The following is a 27,257-nucleotide window of genomic DNA, read 5'->3' as shown; positions in this document are numbered from 1 at the left end:
CTAGCATTACGTAACTTGTATTCTGAGCTTGATAGTAACTTTTCTCACCTAATCTCGAGTTCAGTCACCTTCTCAAATACCAGCCTTTGCCTGCTCCTACAATTCCTCTTGAAACACATTCTTGGTTCTGGCTACTATATATGACATCCTGAGGGAACCCTGTGAATGCCTTACTGCTCTACAAAACTCTCCAGATTTGTTCCATGCTTGTTTCTCATGTTTTCCCCCATCTTAACTTTATTTGCATCATTTCTATCACAAAATGGAAGAATTCTGGGGTAAGAGTTACCTGTGATCTGTGATAAACAACATTATGCAGGTGTTGGCACTAAATCTGCAGTTTAAAACTTTACTCTTTGTGCATTGCATCTATGGCTTTAATTGGTAGCACATGCCTTGTCCTCCTGGGAGGAAGACCTGTCCCAAACAGGTACTTAAGTTTCTTTTACCTTCTCAACCTGCATCTTCATACCTGCTAGCACCAAGGCAAAGATTGGATATAGTGATATTTATCTTTTCATCTTCTAGGACCCTTTTGCTCCTCTAATGGGACACTTCTTAAATGAGGAGACTCAGTGAAGGCACCTGCATATGTTCCGTAATTGACTGTATACAACACAACAGCAGTGCATTGCTCAGCTGATGCCTAGTTGGTGCATGTAGTGCAGTCTTGATGTTGTGTATTTATTCTTTTATGTGTCTGAGAGTGGATTCCTGTTATGTATCAAGGAGAAACAGAAGATATCAATTGTCAGTGACTTGATTGACAATTTTTCTGTTAGGCTAAAGAAAAAGGCAAACAAATGAAAATACAACTCCACACTTCTTCATGAGACAGAATCCAGTAAAGTTCAAAGCACCTTCCATGATACTGTTTTTTGTCATCTTTTCTAACAAGATTATCATTTCAAGCTCAACATTTCTGATAAATCTTCTGGTAGTCTTCTAAGAGTTGCTGATGAAGTATCAAGCTTGGTATATTAAGGCAGCAAAGAATGTACACCACTTGTGATTGTTGAGGGTATGTGGGTGTCACTTTATTGCTTTCTAAAATACACTCATCTTGGTACTGGAGAGTAGAATGTCTAAACATACTGGATGTGCACATTAAACTTGACAGGGATGCTTCTCCGACTCTTAGAAGAGCCAGACAATGTAACTGCACTTCTGCTCAGTTCTGAGAGATCATCATGATGGATGGAATTTCCTAAGGTCTGGAGGAGAGTGAATGTCTCCTGTTCTCAGGTACAAAAAGGAGGATCTGAGGAGCTAGGAACCAGTCAGGTTGATCTCAGTCTTTGTGAAGTTGATAAGGCAAATAATCCTGGAAACCAGTCCATTACCAAACCCACAAAGAACGGGAGGTAGGATGGATTTATGAAGGGGAATTCATGCCTGATTAACTTAGTAGCCTTCTGTAACAAAATTACTCTCAGTATACAAGGGGACAGCAGTTGATCCTGTGTATTAGCAAGGCTTTTGACACCATTTGTGATAACACAGATGACATATTGAAGTACGCCTTAGACAGTAATTTGTACTGAAAGCTGACTGAACTGCCAGGCTCAGTGTTGTCATCTGCTGCATCAACTCCAGCTGGTGTCCCTGAGTAGGTAACACTGGGGCCAGTAGTGGGGAACATCTTTGTTAGTGACTTAGTTCAGCCTGGAGAAGGCTCAGATGAGATTTTGTGTATATAACTAACTGAAGACAAGAGTGAAAAAAGACAGGCAGATGCTTCTTATTGGTGCCCAGAGACAAAGTATTATATGCATGAATTAAAATACAAGAGAATATCTGAGCAAAAGAAAAGACACTTTCATCATAGAGGTTGTCAAACAGCAGAACATGTTCTTGAGACACACTGATGTTGCCTTCTTGGAGATTGTCAAAATGTGACTGGACATGGCCAGGACTATTCTGCTTCAGCTGTCCCTGTTCTGTAACACGGGGTTGGACTAGGCAGTGTGTAGAGGTCTCTTCAAACCTTTTTACTGTGTTTCACGTTCAAGTCCAGGACCAGCTTGTAGCCATTTACTTTGCAGCAGGCAAGCTCGTCTGAACTACCATTGCAGTACCAGGGGAAGTGCATTTTATGCAAACTTTGCAGAAAGGCACAATAAAGACTGACATGCTGATAGACGTGAATGCCTGTATACAGAAGCACTGAGATCCCTAATCCACATATTGTAATTTAGAATCTCCAGTTGTGATTTTTATATCCATTTTCCAGCAGAGTCCTAATCACTTCTTAGAATTTCTTGCTTCAGGCTATTCACAAAGGGAAAAACTTGTCACAGAATCTGCCTTTTAGAAATGGATTTACTTCAAAACACAGCTGGGTAGCTGCAGACCCACATTAGGTGTATGTTAAATGTGAGCAAATGCGTGGTTCACTACAGGTCACATGATGCACGTGCAACTGATGCTTCAAGGTAGGCGCTTGCCAAAGAATGGGTTGTTTATATTAAAGAGTGCAGTGGGGTTAGGCTGAGGACGTGATCTGCAGATTACATGTGATTTACTGTACAGTCCTTCATCAGTCTTGATTTTGGACCTCTCAAAGTGGCACATATGGCATCTGTCTTTATTTCTGCAAAATTTCACAGTGCAAATTCTAACAGAAAGTGTTGTGCATTTGGTATTTTGTCAGTGATCATCTGCTTGTAGTCTCAATTAAAGAAAAAGAGCTGTGTAAAGAATACTTCCAGCTTATAAATCAGCAATCATTTGGCCAGGCTGCTGATGTAGATGCTCACTGAAGATGAGTTTGCCCCCATCCAGATGGTGGAGGAAAAGTGAAGGACAAAATGCTGATAGAAGTCTAATAAACTTATAATTGCATCCAGATTAATTTCTCAGGTCAGATAGCTCATGTTCACTTTGAGTAGGTTTCTGCTGATGGAATCAGCTTGTTCAAGCAGACCTGCTGGTGTTGGTAACATTATGCAGCAGGGACTATTGTTGTGACCCTGGTGGGGTCAGTGTGCCGTTACCCCTACCCTTGATGTGCTGTGTAAGTGCACAGCTGTTGGGAGGTGCTCAGTGGCGTGGTTGTCTAAGGCTTGACAGATGTCCTGTGTGAGGTTATAAATGAAGTGCTGTGCTTTGAGATCAGGACTTCAATTTTTAACAATTGTTACCTCTATCTACTATTCCCAGTACCTGGTGCCTTACTGTGATCTACAGAGACAACTATAATGGCATATGTTTAAAGAGAAGATGGCCTTTAACCCAAAAACTGCTTGCTTTATGGGCAGTGATAACACAAGTCTCATGAGCTGTCATCCTCATCTTGGAGTTCTAATATATAGAAATTCTGCACCGGAAAAATTCTTGTACTTTCTATGCTGTGTATTTTGAAGGGGAGAATAAAAGATGCAGAACTTATAGGACTTCAGCAGATTATGTTCTTAGGGAACTGATTTATGAGTCTTTCATGCAATTCGGAATGGATTATATACGAGCCTTGACTCGTGGACAGAGTAGTTCACGTTCCCAATTGTCCATTCCACCCTGCCATTTTTGCTGAAAGAACAGTGCAAATGTTTGAGTACCAGTGTCTGAGTCTGTACAGCTTTAAATTTGTACTCTTTTTTTTTCTTTGTATGTTAGATTATTAAGATAAAAGTGGAGCTACTCAACCAAGCATTTCTGCAGTGCCAAGCTTAAAAAGATGGATGGATTAAACATAGGAAAATGAAAAAAAAAAAAAACAAACCAAAAAACCCTACCAAACACTTGCTGAATTAATTTTGATTTAGATTAAAAATCACAGATATGATTAAAAAAAAAAATGACATGCTATGAAAAGTGCTCATGTGTACTGGGGCCAATTATGATAGTGTGTTTTGAAGAATTGTAGTTATTTCTGAAAAAGAAACAGTTTCTTAAGAACATTTAAAGCATGTAGTTCTCATATTGCTGTTGGAGATTTATTCATTTGATATTCTTAATCTTGCCATAAAATACTGAGGCTTTTACATCATCAATTCATAAACGTACTTGAAGGTAACATGTATTTTAAAGTGAATTTCTGGTTTTTTTGACTTATAACCAAAGGCTGTTGTAAGACTTGTAGGTGGCTAACTACAGTGAGCTATTTCTAAGCTGGAGGGATATATGGGAGGATAGCAGGGAGGCTATAATAAAAAAAAAAAAAAAATCATCCAACAAAGAAACTTATGTCGTAGTGTTTTGGGGAGTTTAGTAACAAAATAACCTGCTTTCCTCTGCAACTTTGAAATATTACTTTAGACACAGCTTTTGAAAATACAGATATAATAGATTTTTTTACTTACAGTTGATGTTTCTGTAATGGTATGAACAATTTAATTTTTGTCATTTGTGGAGACTTTTTGGAGTAATCACTTAAACTACTACTGTGTGAAAGGTTTTGAAATGTGACTGTATATATGGGGGGGGGATTTTATATGCTGAGAAACATGGACAAGGAAAATGTCTCAACACAGTATAGTCTGTATGTAAATTTAAGTACTGTGATATGGGTGTCTTAGTCTCCTATCCAGGCAAAGTTGTTTACTATCTAGCTGCTGGGCTTTACTTTTATGCTACAAGTGGTTTCATAGCTTTCATACTTTGCTTAGTGCTTTAGGATCTGAAGTTTGTTATTATTAAAATATTGATACCAGCAAAGTATAGCCATTTTCCTTTAGTTTCCTTGAGTTATGTGAAACCTTTAATTAAAGAAGCCTATTGTATAACATGGAGGATTATTAAATCTTTTTATCAGTCTTCTTTTAGCTTCTGATTAGCAAGAGTACTTGACTATTTAAATGACATCCTACTGTTATCTTTCTGCTTGAGTAAAATTTGCGTGGTTGGTATAATTCTTATGTTAGGAATAAGCCGTAGGCTTTCTATGTTTGGGAAGCAAAAACTAGCATTTAGGAGTGCCAGTTTATTATGATGAGTTTTGTTGTTGGTGCAGAGTAACTGCCTAGAGTGAATGTAACTGTGACTCTTGGCAGAATGTTTCTGCTGGAAGCTAATAACCTGAAGTAAGAGCAATTACATGAGATAAAGTAATTTTCACATTCTATAAGTTACAGTCCAGATGTATTAGAAATATCTGTGAACAGCCTCATTTGTTACTCTTCCTCACAAGAAACGGATCTTGGAGTGCTACCCTCACCTCCTCCCCAGAAAGTTCTCTTTGTACTTGATCAATGCTCAGAAATCCTCTTTGGGTCCCCATACATGCTGGTCTCTGTATCCATGAGATAAAAAAATCCAAAGAGTGAAGAACTTCAATTAGTCAACATCAAGGTTTACGTCGATTGTGTTGCAGGTGCATTGGTTGATTCCATTGAAGCTCGACATTAGTGCACATGTGCCCTTTTTCTGAGTATCTAAAATCATGGAGACTGTGAGGAAATACTGGATGAGAGAAAATGTCTGGCTGGAAGAAACATCAGAAACAACAGTCTCAAAAAAAGGTGTAAGACTGTCTACACAGGAAGGTAGGCTGTCTTCAGTGAAGATCTTTCTTTAACCTTTCTGGAAAGAAGGCATATTTCTTCCTTAATGTGGAAAGCTAAAGCGATATAAAGCAAGTTGCCACTGTTGGTTGATTTTTTAATTTTTTTTTTTTTTTTAGTTAGATGGTCTTTGCAGATTGTTGGTGGATTACATAAAGAAGTAAAAAACATTGGTTCTTTTAGGAAACTCTGCATTTTAAGAAGAAATAGTCCTGTAAGATTAACCAAGGACAGCCCTTTGTTCATACTGGCTTCATCATTTCAAGTGTTAGGAAGTAGTGTCTCTGAGTTAAAATTTCAGGAGGGGTGTTCTGGTAAGTGGACTTATCCAGGATCTCGCTGACAACTGGTACCTTCATAGTGAAAGATAGCATTTGTATTGTGCAGCTGGATTGTGAGGAGCAGTAAGGAAATATTTTAGAATAAGTAGAGGAAGGAGCAGGCTTGGAAATGTCATTTTAGGTACAGCAAGGATATGATGTTCAGTGAGAATGGGGAGTGTAAAACGGGCTGATGGCTGACAGTTTAGGTCTGTGAGGTAACATGTAAGGCAGGAGCTCACTGGTGTAGCAGCTGATTTACAAATTATTTTATCAAGAGAGCTTTTTTTAGTTTGAGTGATCTGTATTGGGATTAACTGCTCCAAATAGCCTATTTGGAGACCCACAAGAAATGCTCTAGATATCTCTAATTATAGTTGCTCCTACTAATGTTAAGATCATGTGAAATTATTTGCTTTCTTTAGTGCAGTCCCCAGACTTGTCCAAAAGCATGCAGAAAACCAGTTTCTCATTAAATTAGTTGTGTGATGACCACGCTGTCAACTTTGGTAGAGTGTTGGTTTGTGCTGAATTTGTATTAGTATTGTACACAGCTGCTATAAACTTTCCAATTGATTATGCTTGTACATAGCATTATTTTTGAGGTCATGTGGCTTCAGCAGAGCAAGCATATAGAATAGCTGTTATAAGCTACTTTTGAATGACAAATGCAGTCTAGACTCCCTTAAATAAACAGAGGAAGTTTTTTCTTCTGGAGTTTAGTGTTTCAGGTAGCCTGTGTGTTCATTTGTGCTGTTGACACTAGAAAAAGTATCACTTGTTATTTCAAGATCAGCTGTTATCAGTGGTAGAAGCAATGGACATCAGTGGTTTTAAATATGGTAGTGCAAATTTACTGTTTTGTTGTTAGTCAGTCCTTACAAGCTGGTAGCTGTGGCAAAATTCCTGAGAGTAAATGCCTGTTTAACCACTACACACTGAGAAATGCTGAAGTTGATGACTAGCCATGATACCATAAGATATGTGTTCTGCTTCAGTTTATAGATTTTTGTCTTTCCCTGTGTAACATGAGCATATGCACACATTAAAGAATGGTTTTCTCAGGGAAGCAGAAGAGAGTATTGATGGCTCAGTTGAATAGATTTAAAAAGAGATGTATCTACATGTGAATTGCTGTTAGTTTTAAAGCAACTCTTTTTCATTAGCTGTTACACAAACCACTAAAGCTACATCCTTGATATCTGTATACGTCAAAGATAAACAAGAAATTTAAGATGACTTGTGTTAAGTAAAAGACTGCTTGTCCTGTGTGAAGGTTGTAGAATAGTTTTTGATTGTGACTTTTTTTATTGCATTCAGATGTTAGCCCAATGTGTAAGCAGTGGATGTCTTCTGTATGAGCCTGACTAGGCTTTCACAGTTGGAGTAATTTATTTGAGTGTTTTCTGTGGGCTTGTTCATACCACACTGGGTGAGGGAAAATTTGTATCTGCTATATAGAAAGTTGTGGAGCAGAAACATTTCAAGTGAGACAAAGGAAGCAGTTGGAAGTAAGTTAGTGCATAGCTGCTGTGACTAAAAATGGAAATACTCAGTCATTTGCATACCATACGCCTTCTACTTTTTACACTGATCAATCTGAATGTTAATATCTTATGTTTGAAAGCAGGTAGATGGGACATTTTTTAAATAATGGAGAAATGTTGCTTTAAAAAAAAATCGAAGTCAGCCAGTCTGAGCCTTGCTGCAGAGTATTTTTGGTTCTTTAAACTTTCTAAGCTTATAGATGTTGGGATCTTAGATATTAATTTACATAGAATTATAATAAGTCATAGGAAATGCAACTTTTTAGGTGGCTACCCATAAACACCTTCCCGTGTGGATTATATTGGGAGAGCGTGAACTCAGACCCTTTGTGCAGTGCAAGTGTGCCAGCTGGCTCATGTGTTTGGCATGTTTTGTTCTCTGTCTGGATAAAAAGTAGATCTCAATTCATGCCAGTCACCTCTTGGCTATAGATGAAGACGCTTCTTTTTTTCATTAAGCTATAGTAAAACACTCTAGAAAAAGTGTAGCAGCCTTTTCCTCCTGCCCTTTATCCCCCACCATGTAGTTAATTGAATTTATGAGCTTTTTTTTCGAGTCTATTGGCAGCTTCTTTATTTAAAACTTTCTTCCCTTTTCCACCTAGAAAGGTATGGCTAAAATGCCCTAGACTGAAATACCATTAATCTTGTGAAGGGGCCATGCTAGGTAGAGATTATCAGAAGTGTGCCTCTGCTACCATTCGTAAGTATTTTTGCAGGCCTGAAAATTCACATCTAAGCATCAGCATTAGTAGGGATAGGAGCTTCAGATTGCAGATTTGCCATATGGGCAGAGCTTAACTGGGTCTGAACCTGGGATCCTCCATCACAGTGTTTCTAGAGACACTTCTCAAGAAGGGGGTACAAGTTCCTTGCCAGGCTGTAAGTCTGGCTCATTCATCCCAAGCAATCAAGTAACCCTTTTCAGGGAGGCTATGAAAGTGTCTGTGGGCAGCGGGAGATTCTTGTTTGTGCTGTCGTTGTGTCAGAGCTTTTTCTAGTGCTAAGCTGGGGAAGGTTCTGTTTAGAATGGCGTGGAGACCATAGAATCAAAAGAAAAACAAGGAACCAGCGGGAATATATAGTGGGAATCTTCATTGTTTTGTGGGTTTGGCTTTCAGCTCCTTTGGCTGGCTTTGTGTGTGTGAATGATTACCACTGTCTGAGAAATGGACTGATATTGGAGACAGCTCAAGAAAAGCTTGGTTTGGTGCAGTGTGCCACAGACCAGCTGCAAACCCTGTTCAGAATGTTGTTATCAAAGGCCTTCTCCAGAACTGAGCCAGCAACTGCATTGTATTTTTTCAGTCGTAATTTATTTGGCACTAAGCTCATAGATGTTCTTCAGGGTGTATTGATACCACTTGAGCATGATGTGATACTGACGCTGCTTCGTGCACCTTCTTATCACTCTCTTAGATAAAGTCTTGTTGTAGCAAAGACTTGAAGTATTTACATAGAACTCTTGTGGACTGTTTTCATTGTTGCTTCTCCATTTCCCATGAGGCATCTAGAGCATTGCTTTAGGGCATGTACTAGATGTTTCTCTGTGTTGTGAAAGATATTCCTAATTTAGTCACAAGGACTTTTTGTTAATGTCAGCATGGTTTTCTGGCACAAGGACAGCACCCAACTGCTGTTAAAAGGCTGTTTATAATTCAGTCTTTAGGTATCCCATTTTTTCTAGATTATGAGGACCGACTATTTTGAAGTTGCACAACAGCAGTTTCCTTTGGGTACTATGTAGCAAAGCCATTTGCAAATGGTTTCTAACCTCAATCTGTTGATATGGAGGTATCTAGATATAGGGGATTTAGATATTCGGGTAAGTACAGCTATTTTTCAATTTCTTGAATAGACATAAGAGTAACAAGTCTAATGGAGGCTGCTTCTGGTGGCCTGGAAAAGTGGTGTCACAAACTCAACAAAATCCCATATTCCTGAATAAAGAACACTATTCTTGAGGAACCAGAAAGCTTTCACTTTCAGCACACTACTAGCAAAGCCAGTGAAGGGAGATAATGTAAAAATTCAGTTGTACTTCGAGATGTAAACCAAGGGATTGATTTTTTTCAGCTTTGAGATGTACTTTTCTGCTGTTCAAGTGGAGGTTTTGCATCTTTAAGAGTTAGTTTTTCAAATAAGTACTCATTTGATTCAGAGATGCTTGATTTGCTGATGATAAAAACGTGCTGCTTTGGGATCAGCTTCTGTGACCAGCAGGGTCGGTGTTGTCAGCACCACGCATTATCTGCAAGAAACAAGTTTTCTTCAGGAAAGATGCTTCTGTGGAGAATTCTCTATTTAAGGAGAAAAGTTGTTCAATCCCAAGTTTCGAGGACAGATGGCATAACCTTTCCTTGAAGGGCAAGTGCACATGCTCTTTTTTCCCCTGTATGCATCATTTTGCCTTAAGTGAAAATGCTGTGGATATGCTGCCTTTGCAGGTTGGTTTCTGCAGTGCTTCTTCAGCTCCAGAGCTTCAGAACCACCTGAAAAATCCATCTTCCAAGTGGTGAAGACCACCCATATCAACACTTTGAATCATAAGAAGCTGTCTGCCATCTGAGTCAGATTGTCAGATTCCAGATTAGAGAACGTCTGTTTTAGGAATCATCCTATTTATTTTCCAACACAGGAGACCTTCATCCTGTGGAGGACGAGCAAGTTCATGAAGAGTATCCCCTCCTCCCAGTTGTTTTCCCTCTCTTTTTCAGGCTTTTCTGCATTACATGTCCTTTTGCTAGAACAGTAGATGTGCTTTATCAGTATGATGTTCATGTGAAATTACACCCTTATTTTGAAGGAGGGAGAAAAGTTTGGCAGCAAACATTGTCCTCCTCTGGAAGGTCTACATTTGTTTTTAAAATTGTCTGCATATTGAAATTCAGAAAGCTAATGCTCCATTAACACTGTTCCTGAAATGAAGGGCCTGCCCATAGAGAATATATGTGATTCTTGTGCCAAAATATAGTTAGTGTTTGAACTTTCAGGCTGCTGACTATTTGGAAGATACATACTAGAACACACATCTTAAAGTATTTTGGGGATTTACCTGAAGATTTGGCTGTACTAATGCATAGCCAATTTTTTCTAAGCTTAAAATCACTGTTGCATCTGTATCTATAGATCAGTGGCATGTTTTCTTGTTTGGACGGCTTTGTGGGTGCACTTTGAAACTTTACATCTCAGTATCGGAATTCAGAGTTTCCCTTTTGGTCATTTGGCTTTGAAAATGGAGCAGATCATACTAAATGTGTCCTCAGGAAACCAAAAGGGGCCCAAACCTGTGCTAAATATCAATACATGAATTGTTTCCCAAACTGCCTTTATATGGTATCTTTTGACTTAGTTTGTGCTGGAAGTGCTGGTAACTTTTTACGGAATTCTAATAGGAGCAACTGGGAACAAAAATACTTAAATGAAGTGTTTCTAACTGATAAATGAACAAGCTGAAGTCTTAAAAAAACAACTATTGACACAGCTTAAGTCTAACTGGTTTATAGTACATTGCAGTAATTCTGTTCCTTTTCTTGCAAGTGTTTCATTGAAGGAAATACTGTATTGGTGTTTGGAAGGTTGTCATTGAAACAGAAATCTATTATAATTTTAATAGGATATGGAATCAATGTAGTTACTTAGGTTCCATAAATAAAACAGAGAATTTAAGCCTTTTACTTGAAAAAATTGCATCCTTGCTTTGTGGTAGTGGGCTGTTTCTGTGTTGTTGTTTTCACTTTTATTCCTTTTGTCATTTCATTCAACTTACTTTCCATGTAGTAACATAAAATATAGAAGAAAATCAAACTAAAATTTAGGCTACTGTAGTTTTTAGCTTTGATAGGCCTCTTTTTGTCTAAAGAAAATTTTCTGTGGCAGGAGTCACTTGGTATATGGCATAGCGTGCAGCACAGATTTCCATTTCATGACTGGCCCATATGTGCTGCTGTGATAGCTACAAAAGATGGTAGAAGAATTCTGGTCAGCACCAATTGTACCTAGAAAACAGTCACTTTCCCTTAGGCTGTCCCTTACAAAAGAGGATGCAAAACATATATTGGTGTAATCAGGTAATTATAAACTAGTGCTTACAGAAAAAGGTATTTCGGACTTGGACTTCAAGTCAATTGGATTCTTTTTACTTACCGTTTAAAAAGGAATTAAGATGTGTGCGCATTATATTTATTCCAGTCTGTTTGTATTTCTCAACCATTCATTTTAAGGCATTTACGCAAAGTTTGCTTACAGAATTGTCCCTTCCAATGGAAATAAACTGCACAGAAATGGAAGAGCATTGCAACCTTTGTGGAGTCTTTGCTTGAAGTAGTACCGAGTGTGGAAGATGCTTTTTTAACTTTCAGGATTACTACAGTTGACAAGAATATGGAATTATTTGTGAGCATGTACAGGTGTAGGAGGAAAAATCAGCACTTCACTTGTTTGTGCTAATGAGGAAGGCTAAAGCCCTTCTTACTGCTCAGCTCATTGTTCTTCTGTAATGAGCAAAAGGTGTAGATAGTGACCTATGAAAAGGTTTGATGCTTGAATTCTGATTAACAGGCTTCTGAAATTGGTGACCCCAGGAATTAATTAAGTCTTTTTGTGATGAAATGAGAGATTTGTTGATGACTTCAGCTACACTTTTGTGATACCTTAAGCTTTTTCAATTCAATGGCAAGAGAACAAACACAGTTTTCCTGGAATAATTCTGTTTGAAATTAGCTTTTGGTCAATATAATGATAGTTCCAGATACCTCAGCTCAATTTTTGGAAATTATAAAATTATGAAGAATGCTGTAGCTTTTAGAAACAGTAAAGTTTTATTGCCTTAAAGATGGCAGCGATAACTCTAGAATACAGGTAATAGCAAATTCAAGAGATAGATTGTGCAACTATATTTGCTGTTAATATATGGACACAGAAATTATGGTTCATATTTTCAGATCATTTGCTCCCTGAAGAGGCACACAAACCTGGAATTTTCCCAAACTTACTTGCAAGAGACTTAAGCATAAAAAGTAAGGGAAAAAGATACTGCCATTTTCATTAAGTATGTCTGCAATAATCCCACTATCCCATTTGCATTTTCTTGGCTGTTGCTTTCACTGAATACTTGGTTCCAAATGTATTGTTCATAGTAGCTTCCAGAATGACAATTACGGTGTATTTTCTTGAGCTGCAAAAGCCAAAACCTCTGCAGACTTCTGAATTCGAAAGAACTTGGCATCTTTTACAACAAAATACATCTTGGTATTTTCCATCTCCTCAAGATTCAGAGTATTTTATTTCACTGTTGATGTCAGTTGATTGAAGATCTTGGTATGAGAATGTCCCAGGTCTGTCCACTGCCAGTGAAGGCTGCTGATGGAATGAGAAATTTGGCATTGGTGCACAGAGGTGAAACAGGGAGAAAATCACTTGTAACCCTGGATACAGTCACTAGCACTCAGCCAAAGCTGGGACCAAGCATGTGTGGCTCAGGGATGGTGATGCCATTCTTTTTGGTGATAGCTTGTTCTTTATCCAGCTGTGAAGCTGTACTCCCGAGTGTGCAGACATTGAAACATTTATATGTAGAGTTTGGTGATGGGGTGTGCTTATTCAAGAAATTGAGCAGTCTTTCTCCCTTTACACACAGTTCACTGATTATGAGGCTAGTAGCAGCCAGATGATGAAAACTTTGGGAATACTTGGAAATTGTAGTGAAAATCAGCAAGGAAGTAACACTTACACAGTGCATATACACACTGCAACCCTGCTACCTGAAGCAGATGCTTCTGCTTTTAAACGGTTTCTTAGAAGAATCTTCAAATATTTTCTGAGGATGTTGATTTCTTCCAGTGAACGGATGTCCGAGGCAGGCCAGGGAACAGCTTAATGCATTTGTTTGCCTTCATCCATTTACTTGTAACTTCTTCACATTCCTTTATCACTTTGTAGTTATTTGAAGTCCAATAACATTTTATTATATTTTGTGATATTTTGCTACTAAAACTCCTTTCTTATGAGATTTGCCAAGAGCTTTCCAAAATGTGTGTTTATACATTTTATTCCACTTTTGAGATATTTAGAGTGACTGTGTATGACTTGGGTGTGTTGCTTTCTCTGCTCTCTTTGGCCATTTTTGCCTATTGTGCTGAATTAGGTTAAATAAAGTGGTATCCTTCAAATTGTATACTTTGATCTTTTAGAACAAGGTTTATTCTCCTTTCTCTCCCAAAGCAGATCTTGAAGTGAATGCATGCATTGTCAATTTGTGCTTTTTAAAAATTCGCTGCCTTCCTACAATTCTATTTTACTCTTGCAATCAGCTTTTTAAATGTAGGATCATCTTACTTTTAACCATTGAAATTTTAAGTTTTTACCTTCTAGAGATTTCACCTAATAGTGAAGGTAGTGAATGTAGCCATTATCCTGCTGTGCTTACAGTCAGGTCTTATGTCTTTAAGTCCCCTCTGTGTTTTAAGTGTATATACATAGATCATATTTTTACTGTAATATTGTTCTTGTTACCTAAAAAGGCTCATTTGGTTACTTGTTGGATATGGCAGGCATGTTTTGAATGAAACTACAAAACAGGTTGAGCGCTTCATAAAATGTTTAGAAATACTAAGTGATATTTTTGAGCTGTGGGCCTGGAATTAGAATAGTTGTCACGAAATGCACAGATCCTCCCGTTTGTACTTACGGTAGAGGTCAAACGTGTATAGTGTGAGTGAAAAACTGTATGGATTAATTTTGAGTCTTAAACCTATGAACAAAAACCACTATTGTTGACAAGGTCTGATTTCAGAAAGTGTTAGCCTTCAGTCAGTCCATGTATAGATTTTTGTCAAAAGATGGAGCCTGCATTCTAAGCAAACAATACCTCTCAAACAGCAGAAATCGTTAATAGTACAGATCAACCTGCCAAAAAACCACAGAAGTCTGTTTTGTCATTGTTATGGGAAGTTCATGCATGGTCTTTTTCAAAACTCCTTTTTTTTAATTGGCTCAGTTTCAATGCTTAAAAATGAGTACTATACATTAAGTTATATTTTGGAATTTTTACAGAAGATACTAATCATATACACTTGAATACCTTCTGCTATAAACTGCCTGAGATTAACCCATTTCCTTGCCACTAGTTAAAATGGGTGATCAAAAATACCTGTGAAAGGTGAAGTAAACTATGTGAATATACATCCAAATTAAGTAGTGATTTTTGTATAGTTTCTCTGATTTGCTCAAGTGTTCTTTTCAGTGTATCAGTTTCTGTTAAAATGATAGTAAAGCAAAATTAAAGCACATATTATTTTTTATATGTAGGTTTCTACAATCCAGGAACTGGTTACTGGTTATGAAGCCTCTTTGAAAACTTGTGACCTTTTTAGTACATGTGGTAAGTTTCTTTGGTCTTACATTAATTGGCCATGTAACTACTAATAGTGTTCATGGAAGTTATCAAGAACTGTTGAAGTGCTGATACTTTTTGCAAAAAAATAGCTACTATATTTTCTAGTAAAAAAATTCATTACAAGAAACATTTGCTGAATTTGCCGAGCTTTGTTTTTGTGTTCATTTTTCAAATGCAGTCTTCAGCTTTACTGGTTATTGTAACTTTTCCCATTTTGTTGCAGAAAATGGAGAGAAAGAGCCCCCAACAACACTGCTTTGGGTTCGGTATTTCCTGGCACAGCACTTTGACAAACTTGGCCAGTGTTCTTTGGCCTTGGATTACATTAATGCTGCAATTGCAAGCACTCCAACATTAATAGAGCTATTCTATTTAAAAGCAAAAATTTACAAGGTAAAAGGGGAATTTGGACATATGGAGTACCTAGTGTATTAAAAAAAAAAAACAACCCATGAAACTGGTGTGAATGCGTGGGCAATATTTCAGTTAGCAGCAGTTATGGGCATCAGTTTTCTTGTGTTCTTGTGGGTTTCTTTTTGGGCATGGTTTTATCAAGAAGAAAATTAAAACCCTTTTGTTTGGGTTTTGCAAAGCCAGTCACAACTTAATTGTAATTCTGGAAAAAAATCTGGGAGTGGGTGGAGTGAGAATAACACTGGCTTTTGGTTCTGATGGAGAAATACCAATAACAATTACAGATTTCAAGAGATGGTCAATAGCAGGCCTCTACTGAAAATTAACTATTTAATTTCTCCCTAACAGCATGTAGGTAACATCAAGGAAGCTGCCAAATGGATGGATGAAGCACAGTCTTTGGACACTGCAGACAGATTTATCAATTCTAAATGTGCTAAATACATGCTGCGAGCCAATATGGTGAAGGATGCAGAGGAGATGTGCTCTAAATTCACAAGGGCAAGTATATTGCTTTAATTAAGAGGTGTTTTGCTTGCCTCTGGTGGTTTTTCCCTCATTACTTTTGATCAAATATCTTTTATTGATATCCATTTTTATTATCATGCTCCTGTGCCTGATGGTAAGAACCTAGAGAGAGTCATAGAACGGTTTGTGTTGGAAAGGGCCTTTTAAAGCTGGAATAGTCCGATGTCATTGCCATGGGTATGGACATCTTTGGCTAACTCAAGTTGCTCAAAGCTGCATCCATGGTAGTCTTGAACACTTCAGGGACAGGACATCCACAGCTTTCCTGGGAAACTACAATCTAGTGTATTTGCATCCTCACAGTAAAGATTTTTTTTTTTTCACTTGCATCCAGTTTAAAGCTGCCTTTTTTTAGTTCAAGTATTTTTTGCTCATGTTGATGTTGCTCCTGATCCTGGTGAAAAGTCTCTTCTGCCTTACGAACTTCCTTTATATACTGGCAGGCTGCTGTAAGGGTTCCCTGGAGCCTGCCTGCTCTTCTCCAGGGTGGACCTCTGCTCTCTCAGCCTTTTGTCACAGGACAAAAGTTCCAGACTTGATTTTTCATGGCCTTTCTCTGAATCTGTTCTAACAGGCCCGTGTCCCTCTTATGCCCAGGGCCCTAGGGATAGATGCTGTACTCCAGGTGTCTAAACCCACTAAATGCTGGAAAAAATGGTTGTTCAAAGGTGTAGTTATCCAGGAGCATTTTTTATTGCCATACTTCGAAATACCACTTTTGAAATGCATTTGCTGGATACCTTGTTGTTTTCCTTTGGTACCGTCTGATCTAACTGCACAGGAGTGTATTCTTTATGATTTAGTATTAACCTAAATTAATTTAGACTTGAATGTTTCCTTCCTTTAAAGCTAGTATTGCGCACAAAAATTTTTATCAAAGCAGAGTCTATCCCTAAAAGATGGGATAAGCCCTTTAAATTCTGCTTTTGTTACATTGACAAAATTTGGATTTATAAATATCATATTTTCATTTAATTTATGGAACTAAACATGAAGACTACTTTGTGGGATATCCTGGAGTACATAAATTAGGCTTCTTCATTCTTTTAAATTTTAGGTATGATAACACTTGAATTTTGATTCAGGTTTGCTAGGGATATCTAGGAGTGATTGAAAATTTGGTTACTAAAACTCATCATGTTTGCTTGTTAAAAGTTAAAGAAGTGTTAAAGTAAGAAAGACAGAACTTTATCATAGATACCTGGAAAGACAGGATAAATACCATCCTCAGTAACTAAATGTTGAGTGTAACTGGGTCTTTTTTTGCTATAAAAATTGTTCTGAAAACCTAATGACTAATATTAATGATATTTGGGCTGCCTTTCCAGTTCACTTAGTCTAGAGCATTACAACTATTTTAATGTCTCAATCTTAGGACCTTTTTTCTTGTCAAAATATGAAATATAAATCTAACTTCTCTTATTTAGACAAACAAGCTCTAAGAAATGTTATTGCTCATAGTGCATGATAAAGCAGTGAATGTATTGGTGTATTTTTAGACTGGTGGATGCCACTTGCCTGACAGGGAAAAAAACAACAAAAAATATTTGCTGAATTCATGGAATTTTTGTCAATAATGTTGTTTTCCACCCCCAAATTGTAGAAGTGAGACTGTGTGTACAAGCATGAGTTAATCTTAAAAACCTGTTGAAACATTAATCTTCAGATAATTGGGGGTTTTTAATCATTTCAATCTATTACTTTCTACCTGGGGGAGCGTCAAATATCACAAGTGTTATTCTCGGTCACTGGGTGTTCGTTTCCTGTCGTACTCCAAGTAAGTTGAAGGATTGATTGTTTGCTCCTAATGGCCTGAAACCAGCCACAGTTGAAAGACAGCTGTAAATGACAGCAGCAAAACCTGATGGTGACACTTATTTCAGGAAGGAACTTCTGCTATGGAGAACCTTAATGAGATGCAGTGTATGTGGTTCCAGACAGAATGTGCCGCGGCTTATCAAAGGCTAGGGAAGTACGGTGATGCCTTGAAAAAATGTCATGAAGTAGAAAGGGTAAGTAGGTGCAAACACCACCCATTGCTTCCCTAGTATTTCTCACATGCGAAGGAAGATACTCGTTGGTGTAATCAACACAGTTTTCTGTGCTAGAAGCACAGTGCTAGAAGCACATAAAACTTGTGGTATAAATGGGTTTTAACAACAGATTAATACTTGATGATTTATTGTAACAGGAGATATCTTCTCTAGCTATTGAGAAAATAGTCTTTCACATAAGCTAGAGAAAGCTAGCTTCTCTAGCTTATGTGAAAGACTGTTACTGAAGTGAAAAGGTTTTGATATAAAATACCATATCTCCTAACTGTGCATCTATTCATACATTAACTTTATGCTGACTTTTGACAATTGTGTTTCTAATCAGAACAGTCACATTTCAGAGTGCCTAAGTATTTGAATAATCACATTATAGGCTTTGTTAACTGAGATTTTTCCCTACCAATAGGTTCTTTTGAACAGTTGATATTATAAGGATATGTCTACACCTGTTAAATATTGTCTGTAAATAATACCAATTTTAACTTTATTCACCTCTACTTTTTATTAGATAGACTAAGTAAAGGATGAGTATATGAGTGTGCTCTCTTTTCTTTTTTAAAGCATTTTTTTGAGATAACAGATGATCAATTTGACTTCCACACGTACTGCATGAGAAAGATGACTCTCCGTGCCTATGTAGACCTTCTGAGATTAGAAGATGTGCTCAGGAAACATGCCTTCTACTTCAAGGCTGCCAGATCAGCAATTGAAATTTACTTGAAGCTCCATGATAATCCTCTAACCAATGAAAGCAAAGAGCAAGAAGTGAATTCAGGTATCTGCACTTTAATGAAGGCTCATATGTCTGTGACACATGTAAAAGCTTAAGCTAAGTAACTTACATATTACATATTACATATTACATATTACATAGAGTGAATAGAACACAAGTTTTTCCTCTTTCTGTCACAATAGCTGAAAAGAGATCATAAATAACAGGCTACAGTTCTCTCTGTTCACATCTCATTACTTTGTAGAACTAGAACATGAATGAATGTAGTTTTGGAGTACTTAGGGAGGAGCGACACAGAACATTAAAATCAGGTTCAGTGCAGCCATTAGATAAATAGTATTAACTAATGAATTATGAAGCAATTGATAGATTTTGCGGAAAAGCAGTCTGAATTGTAAGAATTTAATTTTTTTTATTTTGATTGAAATTTGATTAATTTAATAAATATTTAATTGATTACATGGTAATACTGTTTATTACTGCATTAAGTTTTACCACTTTTCACACAACTTGAGGACCAAAGAATAAATAGGTAAATGTATTAGCAGTATTAATACATTTAGAACATTATTTAAAACTAGCATTAAATTGAAAACAGACATTCTTAGGAAGCCAGTGAGGTGTGGTTTGGAAATCAATGACAGATTATTTAAGTCTGGTTTTTTTTTTTTTTACTGTAAGATAAATAGTTGCTTCTCCTTTATTGGAATTGCAGTTATTGTCAGCCTTGCAGTGGCTGTTGACTAAGGCAGTGAAATTCATGCCTGGCTTTTTGAAGAGGGAAAAGTATTTGACATGGAGAAAAAGGAAAGCTAAACCAAAAATGATACTTAATATTGCAAATAAAGTCTTACCTTTATTGAGAGGTGAATAAGTTTTTCTATGCCTGCCTATGAGTAATGAAGAGGCATATTTGAACAGTTGAACTTGGCACCTTTTTCCTCTCCAACTCTAATTTGCTTCTGTATATAATGTAAGGTGAGTGTGTGGCAGAGGGTCAGTCACAGAGGATAGCAATATATCATAAAGGTGAGTGGTGTCTAAGAAGTCACGTTAGTTCATTTGCCTGCTGCTCATTGGGATTCACTAGGCTTATCTGTGGGAGAAGGCAGCACGGTGTGGATGGGGTAAGGAAGAGCGCTTGCTTCCCTGTGTCAGAATAGGGATGATGTAAGTAGGGGTGCCATGCTGCCTGGCCACAAAAGAGGTGTGTTAGTCCCTTGGGAGCCCATTTTTCTGTGCTTTTCCACATTTAGCAAAATTCCTGTTCTCAGCAAAACACCACAGTAAACGGACTGGGAGCTGCGGTATTATTCTGGCTAAACTGATAATTTCTGTTTAGTTATCCCCTGTCATCGTTTGCATTAAATCAGTGCAGTTATCATGGCTGTATATTAGTCAGACACTTTAATAAAAATAGCAAGTTTAGCATGTTTTCAGATGCAATGTAAATCCATCTGGATGTTTCTAGTTGGCATTAGAAGCATGAGAACTTAGTATTACCAGTGTTCATTTTCTAAGGTAAAACCTGTGACAGATGGTTTTTCTAAGGTAAAACCTGTGCAAGATCAAATGTTTTGTTAGGCTGTAAATAGTAATCCAGCAGGAGTGTGGGCCTGTGCAGTGGTGATGCTCTGGTGAATGATGGTAGTTATGGAAAACTCTTAAAAGTTTGCCCTATTGAAATGGGGAGAAGCATAATGACCTGAGTTGTTTGAGAGAAACAAGATTTTGAATTAAATACTTTGTTTGCTGTCTGCTACTTTAATCTGTAGAAAATCTCTCAGCCAAAGAATTGAAGAAAATGCTTAGTAAGCAAAGAAGAGCACAGAAGAAAGCAAAACTTGAAGAAGAAAGAAAGCATGCAGAAAGAGAACGACAGCAAAAAAATCAAAAGAAAAAGAGAGATGAAGAGGAGGAGGAAACTAGTGGACCCAGGGAAGAACTGGTTCCTGAAAAACTGGAAAGGGTTAGCATGGTCTTTCGTGTTAAGCTCTTGTGATTATCATAAAAAGACTATAATAATGTGGTTTGCGATCAGATTCTCCTAAAAGAATCTAGGTGTTTTTATAAAATCATTTTTGCATGCAGAGGTATACCTTTTTGTAGTCCATCTCTTTTTATGCTAAAAGAGAAGAATTTTTCCTCAATAAATCCAAGTTCTGCGTTAATATTGTTACTTTCCTTAAATTTCATGATTTTTTTCCTAAACAGTAGGCCATACTTTGTTAAAATAGATACTGAACAAAAGCATTTTTGCCTGAAGAAATCTGCTTTTCATACAGTGAGTAGAGGAAAAAGTAACAGAAATTACTGCAATTTACAAAGTTTGAAGGCATGAGCCAGCATTTTACTATGCACAAAGAACTACCTGTTACCACAGTAAACTTCAAGCTTGTTGTCTAAGGTGGTTGTATTTAATTGTTTCCTAAACGCTAAATTACAACACAGAGTGCACAAGCAGCGCCAGGGTTAGCAATGATGCTGTCTTTGTCAACATGAAATGATGAATAAACAATTTTAAATATTGCTGTTTAAATAAGAATGTTGTGGTGCAGTTTAATTGGGAAAGCTAGCTGCAGTTCAACATTGACCTCCGGTGATTTAAGTGCTCTGAATAACAAACTATTGGTGGGTTTTATTTGACATTTATTTTAAGCCGTAAACTTCACTGTTCTTTTATTAAAACAGGTAGAAAATCCATTAGAAGAAGCCATTAAGTTCCTCATACCACTTAAGAATCTTATTGGAGATGATATAGAAACACATTTATTAGCATTTGAAATATACTTTAGAAAAGGTAAAGTACTGCTTAATTTTATTTTTGCTCTACAAAAATATTAGTCCTTCAGTGTTATCCAAGTGTTAGTGGAAAATGATCTGGAATAAATACCTGACTGAAGCTGAAATGTGCATCATATCCAATAATAATAGGGTAAATAGTGTTTTTGTTTAGTCACCCTTAAACAAAAAGCCCTAAGAGCAGACTATGTTGTGGTATATACTCATAAATACTATAGAATGGTATTTGTGGTGTGATCTTTAATTATTTAGAGGAGACCAAAGGTAAATGTGTGGTAACATCTGTGCAGTGTTGCCAGAGTTTGAGCAGCAAGAACTTGTTTTATTGAGCAAATTGAATGGGAAAGTAAAATTTCCTTTCTAATTCTGTATAGAAACTGATGTTTCTAAAGTTCTGTATTCCTAATCTTGGTTTCCTAATACTTGTTTTTTCTCCTTCACGCAGGAAAGTTTCTGTTAATGTTACAGTCTGTCAAAAGAGCTTTTGCCATCAACAGGAATAACCCATGGCTACATGAGTGCTTGATTAAATTCTCTAAAGCTGGTATGTGTGTAGGAAATGTGTAATTATAAAGATATAAGAAGTCACATTCTGCAAAGACATAATTGCATATTTTTGTGATGTATACTCTTGAAACATAAACTGATAGAAAGAAAAATAAAAACAAATGACGTTTTTCTGATGGCAATACCAAAGGAAAAACACAGGCTGTGCTACCCAGTGTACTGTGTATGTATAATATTATACTCCTTCCTCTACTAATCCACCAGGTGGACCCAACAACTCATTTTGACTAGATTTCACAGAAAAGTGAGTGTTCTAATGATCCTGAAAAAGCTTAAGAAAACAAGTTGCAGATACAGGGGAGAGATTCTGACTGAAACAGTTTGTGTGGTGAACTTGTAATCAAAAGTCTACATGACAGAGCACCCTTTATGAATGTTTCCTCTGCAATGCATCAGCAGTGTTTGTGTTGACACATTTTGATCTGAGATTGATGTTTCTGTGCACAAATTTTAAAACTGGGACCTCTAGCAGTGATGTGTGTAGTTTCAGTGCTTTTGACAGATGTTTAAATGGCTTTTTTTTTTTTTTCTTCTCTCCCCCCTGCCTTCCTTCTTCTAGTGTCTGACCATAGTAACCTCCCAGAAATTGTGAGCAAGGTCCTAACTCAAGAAATGCAGAAAATCTTTGTTTATAAAAACTTGGAGAGTTTTAATGAAGAATTTCTCAAACACAATGCTACCTCCATTCAGCACCAACTATCAGGTTTGTCTAATTTTTTTCATGTTCTTGAAAAGGAGATGATTTAAGTCATGTAAATCCAGGATCTTTATCTGTAGTCTGCAAGGCCAGGTTGGATGGGGCTTAGGGCATCCTGATCCAGTGTAAGGTGTCCCTGGGAAAGGCAAGGCATGTGGAACTAGATGATCTTTAAGGTTCCTTCCAATCCAAACCATTCTATTAATTCATACATAAATTCTATTGAGATGTGAAATTGCCTGTTTATGTTGGGGGAGAGCTTTCTGTCTGCTTGTCCCATTTTTTTAAAATGTATGCATAAGGAACTTGCTCCTTATCTTCTAAAAGTGCAGTCGAACCACCAAAGATAGTCATGTTTTGAAGCACTGTCATCTTTTCTTTTACAGCTTTTTTCTTTTTTGAAGTATTAGAAAATATATAACAAAATCCCATATCCATTAGCAAGTGCTTTTCCCTGTTTTCTTTTCAGCTGGAATGTCTCTGTTCCTATTCATAACTTTACCACATAGCAACAGCATCAATAAAAGTATCATGATGAACTTATTATGCAGCCTTTGCTTTTCTGCTTCATGGTCAGCAGTGAAAATGTTGAAATCTGACACTCAGACAATGTTTATATAGAAGACCCACAAGTAGCTGCTGGAGCGAAGTCAAAGGAAGTTGGAATTGAATGAGTACAGAAAGTTTTTGATGTGACTTGATAAGCTGGTAGAGAAAACAAAATGCATTTCCAGCAGTTAAGAAACAGAAGTAAGTGTAGTTTTATCAGGCACTTCAAGTACTTAGTGCTAACCTCACTGGTCTTTGAAAGTTACCTAGGGTCTGTCCAGAGTAACTGGAGGGAGCTGGCTTCAGAGGATTGCTCATCACTCGTAAAGGAAGGTTAGGTAGAATACCACAAATTTCCATTGGCCTTCTGTAATATCTGTTTCAGGACAGCATTTTGAGAGAAATACTTGTCCCCCTTTCCTGCACGTCAAGTCAAGTGTAGATATCAAGTCTAGCAGTCAATTGCTCCTAATTCTTAGAGATCTGTTCTTCCACTCTTGTAACTGTTGAGCATCTCACTGGTCTTTCAGAGCACAAATGAGTGTTTTCTCAGCTTAAAATTACTAGTAAAAAACTATAAGCAGACTTCTAACCTCTTTCCGATTTTTGTACCATAGCCTCCCTAACTTTCAGAGTAACTAGGCTAATGTAAGTGTTTTGGGCAATAATGGCTCTACATTGAGTCTAGCAATTTATTTTCTTAAACCTACACAAAGCAGTTAGAACTAAGAAACTTTATTTAATTGGGAAAACTAATAATTGGGGAAATGAGTTGAGCAAAACCAAAAGACAAACAAAGCATCCAGAATATGTGGGGTTTTAACTTTTCCAATAAAATGATTAAGCTTTTTAGTTTTTGCAATAGATAACAAAGCAGGGTGGTTCTGGACTTCTATTTGGGCAAAGGAAAATACGTGCAATGCCATCACATTCATTAAGATAAGATTTTAAATTAAGGCCACTATGATGCCAGGAGCAGAATTCTGCAGAGATGCCCAGACCAGTTTTGGTAACCTGTCTGTGGTCTGAGAAGCTGTGTAGTTCCATAATGCAGTGTCTTCCTTTCCACCAATGTAGTCTGGTCCAGGTGAACACTAAACTTGTGCTGTGCTTTCCTTGTACCCGAGCTGCGTCCTTAGCTCCAGGTGAGCAGCCCTGCTGCCATATGGGCTGGCCAGAACTTGTACTGGGACATGTTCCACCATTGTTTAGTAACTGTTGTTCACTGACCTCCAGTAGTTCTAAAGAGAATTCAGTGTGTCTCTGAGAATTACTTGCTTCTGCACTTGTTGAATAGGTTTAATTTAGCCTAATGATTTGAAGGGTTTGTAATCAATGTACTCCATGATGTTTTCTCTACTGAAGACCTGTCAGTCAAGTGAGGCATATCACTTTTGCAGAAACAGGTCTCCTTTATTATTCAATCCTTATGCTTCTAATAAATTTCAAAATGCCATTGGTTTCATTGGTTTTCAGTTACAAATCAGGGAGGAAGATCAGGTTTATTAAAACTTGAAAGAAGTCTTAATTCACGTTCATGTGTAAGTTTTCAGGTTCTGTGTGTCTGTATATCCAGTATGGCATTTAGGAAAACTAAACATTGTGGGTTTTGTTTTGTGATAAGGTGCAAAGATGATGTATTTCCTGGACAAATCAAGACAAGAAAAAGCAATTGCTGTTGCAACTAGATTGGATAAAAACATGAGAGACAAAAATGTGAAGGTAAAAGATACAGTATCTAAAGCCACCAAGTGTGTGGGATCTTAAATAGTGTATAATTTAATGCAGGATAATGTGCATGCTTCATTTATCATAATAAATTAATACTTGAAAGAACAAAGTTTCAAATTTGTCCTGTAAGTAAAAGATAAATGAAAACCAAGAGAGAAACCTGCTTGCTCAGACTAGTATTGTTTAACAGTATGTGCCTTTAAAAATAAAACAATTGTAAATTGCATTTATTAACTATTGCTTTTTTTTTCTTTAGACGTTAACAAAGGTTTTTGAGGCATTGCTTGATGGCAGTTTTGGAAGCTGCCACGCTCAATGTGAAGAATATCAAGCAGCATGTCATAAACTGTTTCCTTTTACATCGGCCTTCATGCCTGCCACAAACGAGGACAACAGCAGCGTTGCATCTGTGAATCACACGGCCATTAACCATGACTTGCTGTCCAATGAAATCTGAAGTAGTTTGTGCAAGCCCCTGTGTGTGTGTATACCTACATGCACACGTGTATATGAAACTCTGACTCTCATTACATGCTGGCTGGATACAGATCAGGGTTACTTTTCCAGGTTGTATTTTAATATCTTTAACAGATATCTAAAACAAAATATTTGGATAGTTAAATGGAGTATGCTGTTAGGGTTTTTTTTTTTTTTCCTCCCAATGAAAACTGCCAATATTTATGTAAACATCTTTAATCAGCATTTTTCATGTTTATACTTGTACAGGTTTAGGTCTTTTAATAATTCATCAGCCCTCCCTCACAATAATATGGATATTAAAGACTGCTTTCACTTAAGTGTTGTTACATATGCAGATATATGTGAACATATCTTGTTAATAAATTATCATTTGAGAGTTTTTAGCAGATTAAGACTGAAGTGCTGCTTGAATTGCCCTCTTTGTCTTTACTGTTCTTTAGGGGATTTTTTCTGGGTTGTTTTGGTTGGATTTCTTTTTTAATCTTTGGTCAGTTTGGTTTCTTTTGAAGCACAGCAACTTTGAAAGCATTGGGGGGTTGCATGTTTTTGTCAGGTGTGTGTCTTATATGGAAACAGTGTTGACAGTTACGAAAATAAGGTTTGTGTAAAAAAACCCCAAAACAACATATCTAAGGCTTTTTGAAAACTATTCCCTCTACCTTGTGTTCCATAGCTATTGTTTCTGTAATTTTATGGTCCTTATTTTAAGTTTTACATTTTAAAGTTTTAATATCCTGAAGCAATTCCCTGAGAGAACATAATGAATTTGAATACTGTTGTTTGTCCTTTGTTCCATCTCTCCTTTCCTCTTCTTTCTTCTGGTTTCTCCTTGTCTGTTCACCTATTGACACTTAAGATGAAAAAAGTTGCTCCAGTTTTGGACAAATGCAGAAGGTACAGTAATGGGGAATACAGTTTTTCTCTACATCATAAAAACTCACTGGTGGGTTTGCTGTATTACCTCCATTAAAAGTCTTAGTTGTCTACTTATGGCCAATACTCCAGAACTTCTCCTGCCCAAATGCTATTGCTGTAGGTGCTGCAAGGCAGAACAGTGTGTGAGAGATAGGTTTTACATCTTTACTGTTTAGGGAGCACAAAGAGGCTGACTACAAATCATAATGAACCTTTTTTCTTACTTTGTACTTCGGTGCATTAACTATTAAATATACAACACATCAAAATGGAAGTTTAAATCTAATATACCTATTTAAAGCATAGCGTTGCTAGACAAAATGGCTACATATCACATGACAGCTTTACATTCTATAAGAACTGCTATCAAAACATAATTATACTGTGGCTTGTACAGAAAATCTGTTTTCTGGAAACTGTAATGGAATTATTCAATCTCGGTTTGTTTTTATTTCACTGCAATATAAATAATTTCAGTAGTATTAACTAGCCCCTCAAAGGCAAATACCAGTTCATGAAGAGGGGATTTTATTAAGACAAATAAACTGTTATAATTAAAATTCTCCTTTGTGTGTCATCTGTTTAGATTTAAAAAATTGTTGAATGGAAAATTCACTGTAAAATATTGCCAACATATGTTATGCTGTAATAAATTATTTTGTACACACTTGCCTTTGGTTTGGAATTTTTGCATATTTATGGACATCAAACTTTAGCCCATCAATCTCATTTTTTTCTATTTAGTTGCAACATTCACTGGTTTAATGTTAACTCTGAAAGGAAAAAAATGACTAGCAGATTGAGATGTGTATTTATAAATAGTAATGGCTTCAGTCTGCAATTAAGTAGGTTTAAATCCGATAACAGGGAGAAGTTCTTTCCTGTGAGGGTGGGGAGGCGCTTGAACAGGTTGTTCAGAGAAGCTGTGGATGCCCCACCCCTGGCAGTGTTCAAGGCCAGGTAGGATGGGGCTCAGAGCAACCTGGTCTAGTGGACAGTGTCCCTGCCCATGGCAGGGGCGTT

At 37.0% G+C, this 27,257-nt stretch overlaps 1 protein-coding gene across 2 annotated transcripts in view; it reads left to right on the top strand.

The window, feature by feature from the left end:
• The window catches only part of NAA16 (N-alpha-acetyltransferase 16, NatA auxiliary subunit), a 61,234-nt gene extending 34,338 nt beyond the window's left edge, over positions 1 to 26,896 (top strand). The window contains exons 10-20 of one of the 2 annotated variants that reach the window (XM_040091088.2): positions 14,677 to 14,749; positions 14,988 to 15,157; positions 15,527 to 15,679; positions 17,590 to 17,718; positions 18,322 to 18,535; positions 20,269 to 20,462; positions 21,185 to 21,293; positions 21,741 to 21,839; positions 22,422 to 22,565; positions 24,733 to 24,830; positions 25,096 to 26,896. In XM_040091088.2, coding sequence (XP_039947022.1) covers positions 14,677 to 14,749; positions 14,988 to 15,157; positions 15,527 to 15,679; positions 17,590 to 17,718; positions 18,322 to 18,535; positions 20,269 to 20,462; positions 21,185 to 21,293; positions 21,741 to 21,839; positions 22,422 to 22,565; positions 24,733 to 24,830; positions 25,096 to 25,296 — 1,584 coding nt within the window. In that variant the 3' untranslated portion in view covers positions 25,297 to 26,896. Of the gene's footprint in view, positions 1 to 5,311; positions 5,484 to 14,676; positions 14,750 to 14,987; positions 15,158 to 15,526; positions 15,680 to 17,589; positions 17,719 to 18,321; positions 18,536 to 20,268; positions 20,463 to 21,184; positions 21,294 to 21,740; positions 21,840 to 22,421; positions 22,566 to 24,732; positions 24,831 to 25,095 lie in introns of those variants that run through there. The other variant, XR_009208743.1, reaches the window with a different exon arrangement.
• The last annotated feature ends 361 nt before the right edge of the window (positions 26,897 to 27,257 follow it).

The sequence above is a fragment of the Hirundo rustica genome, chromosome 2, assembly GCF_015227805.2.
Source record: "Hirundo rustica isolate bHirRus1 chromosome 2, bHirRus1.pri.v3, whole genome shotgun sequence".
Classification (NCBI taxonomy): Eukaryota; Metazoa; Chordata; class Aves; order Passeriformes; family Hirundinidae; genus Hirundo; species Hirundo rustica.
This window is presented reverse-complemented; position numbering and strand designations above follow the sequence as displayed.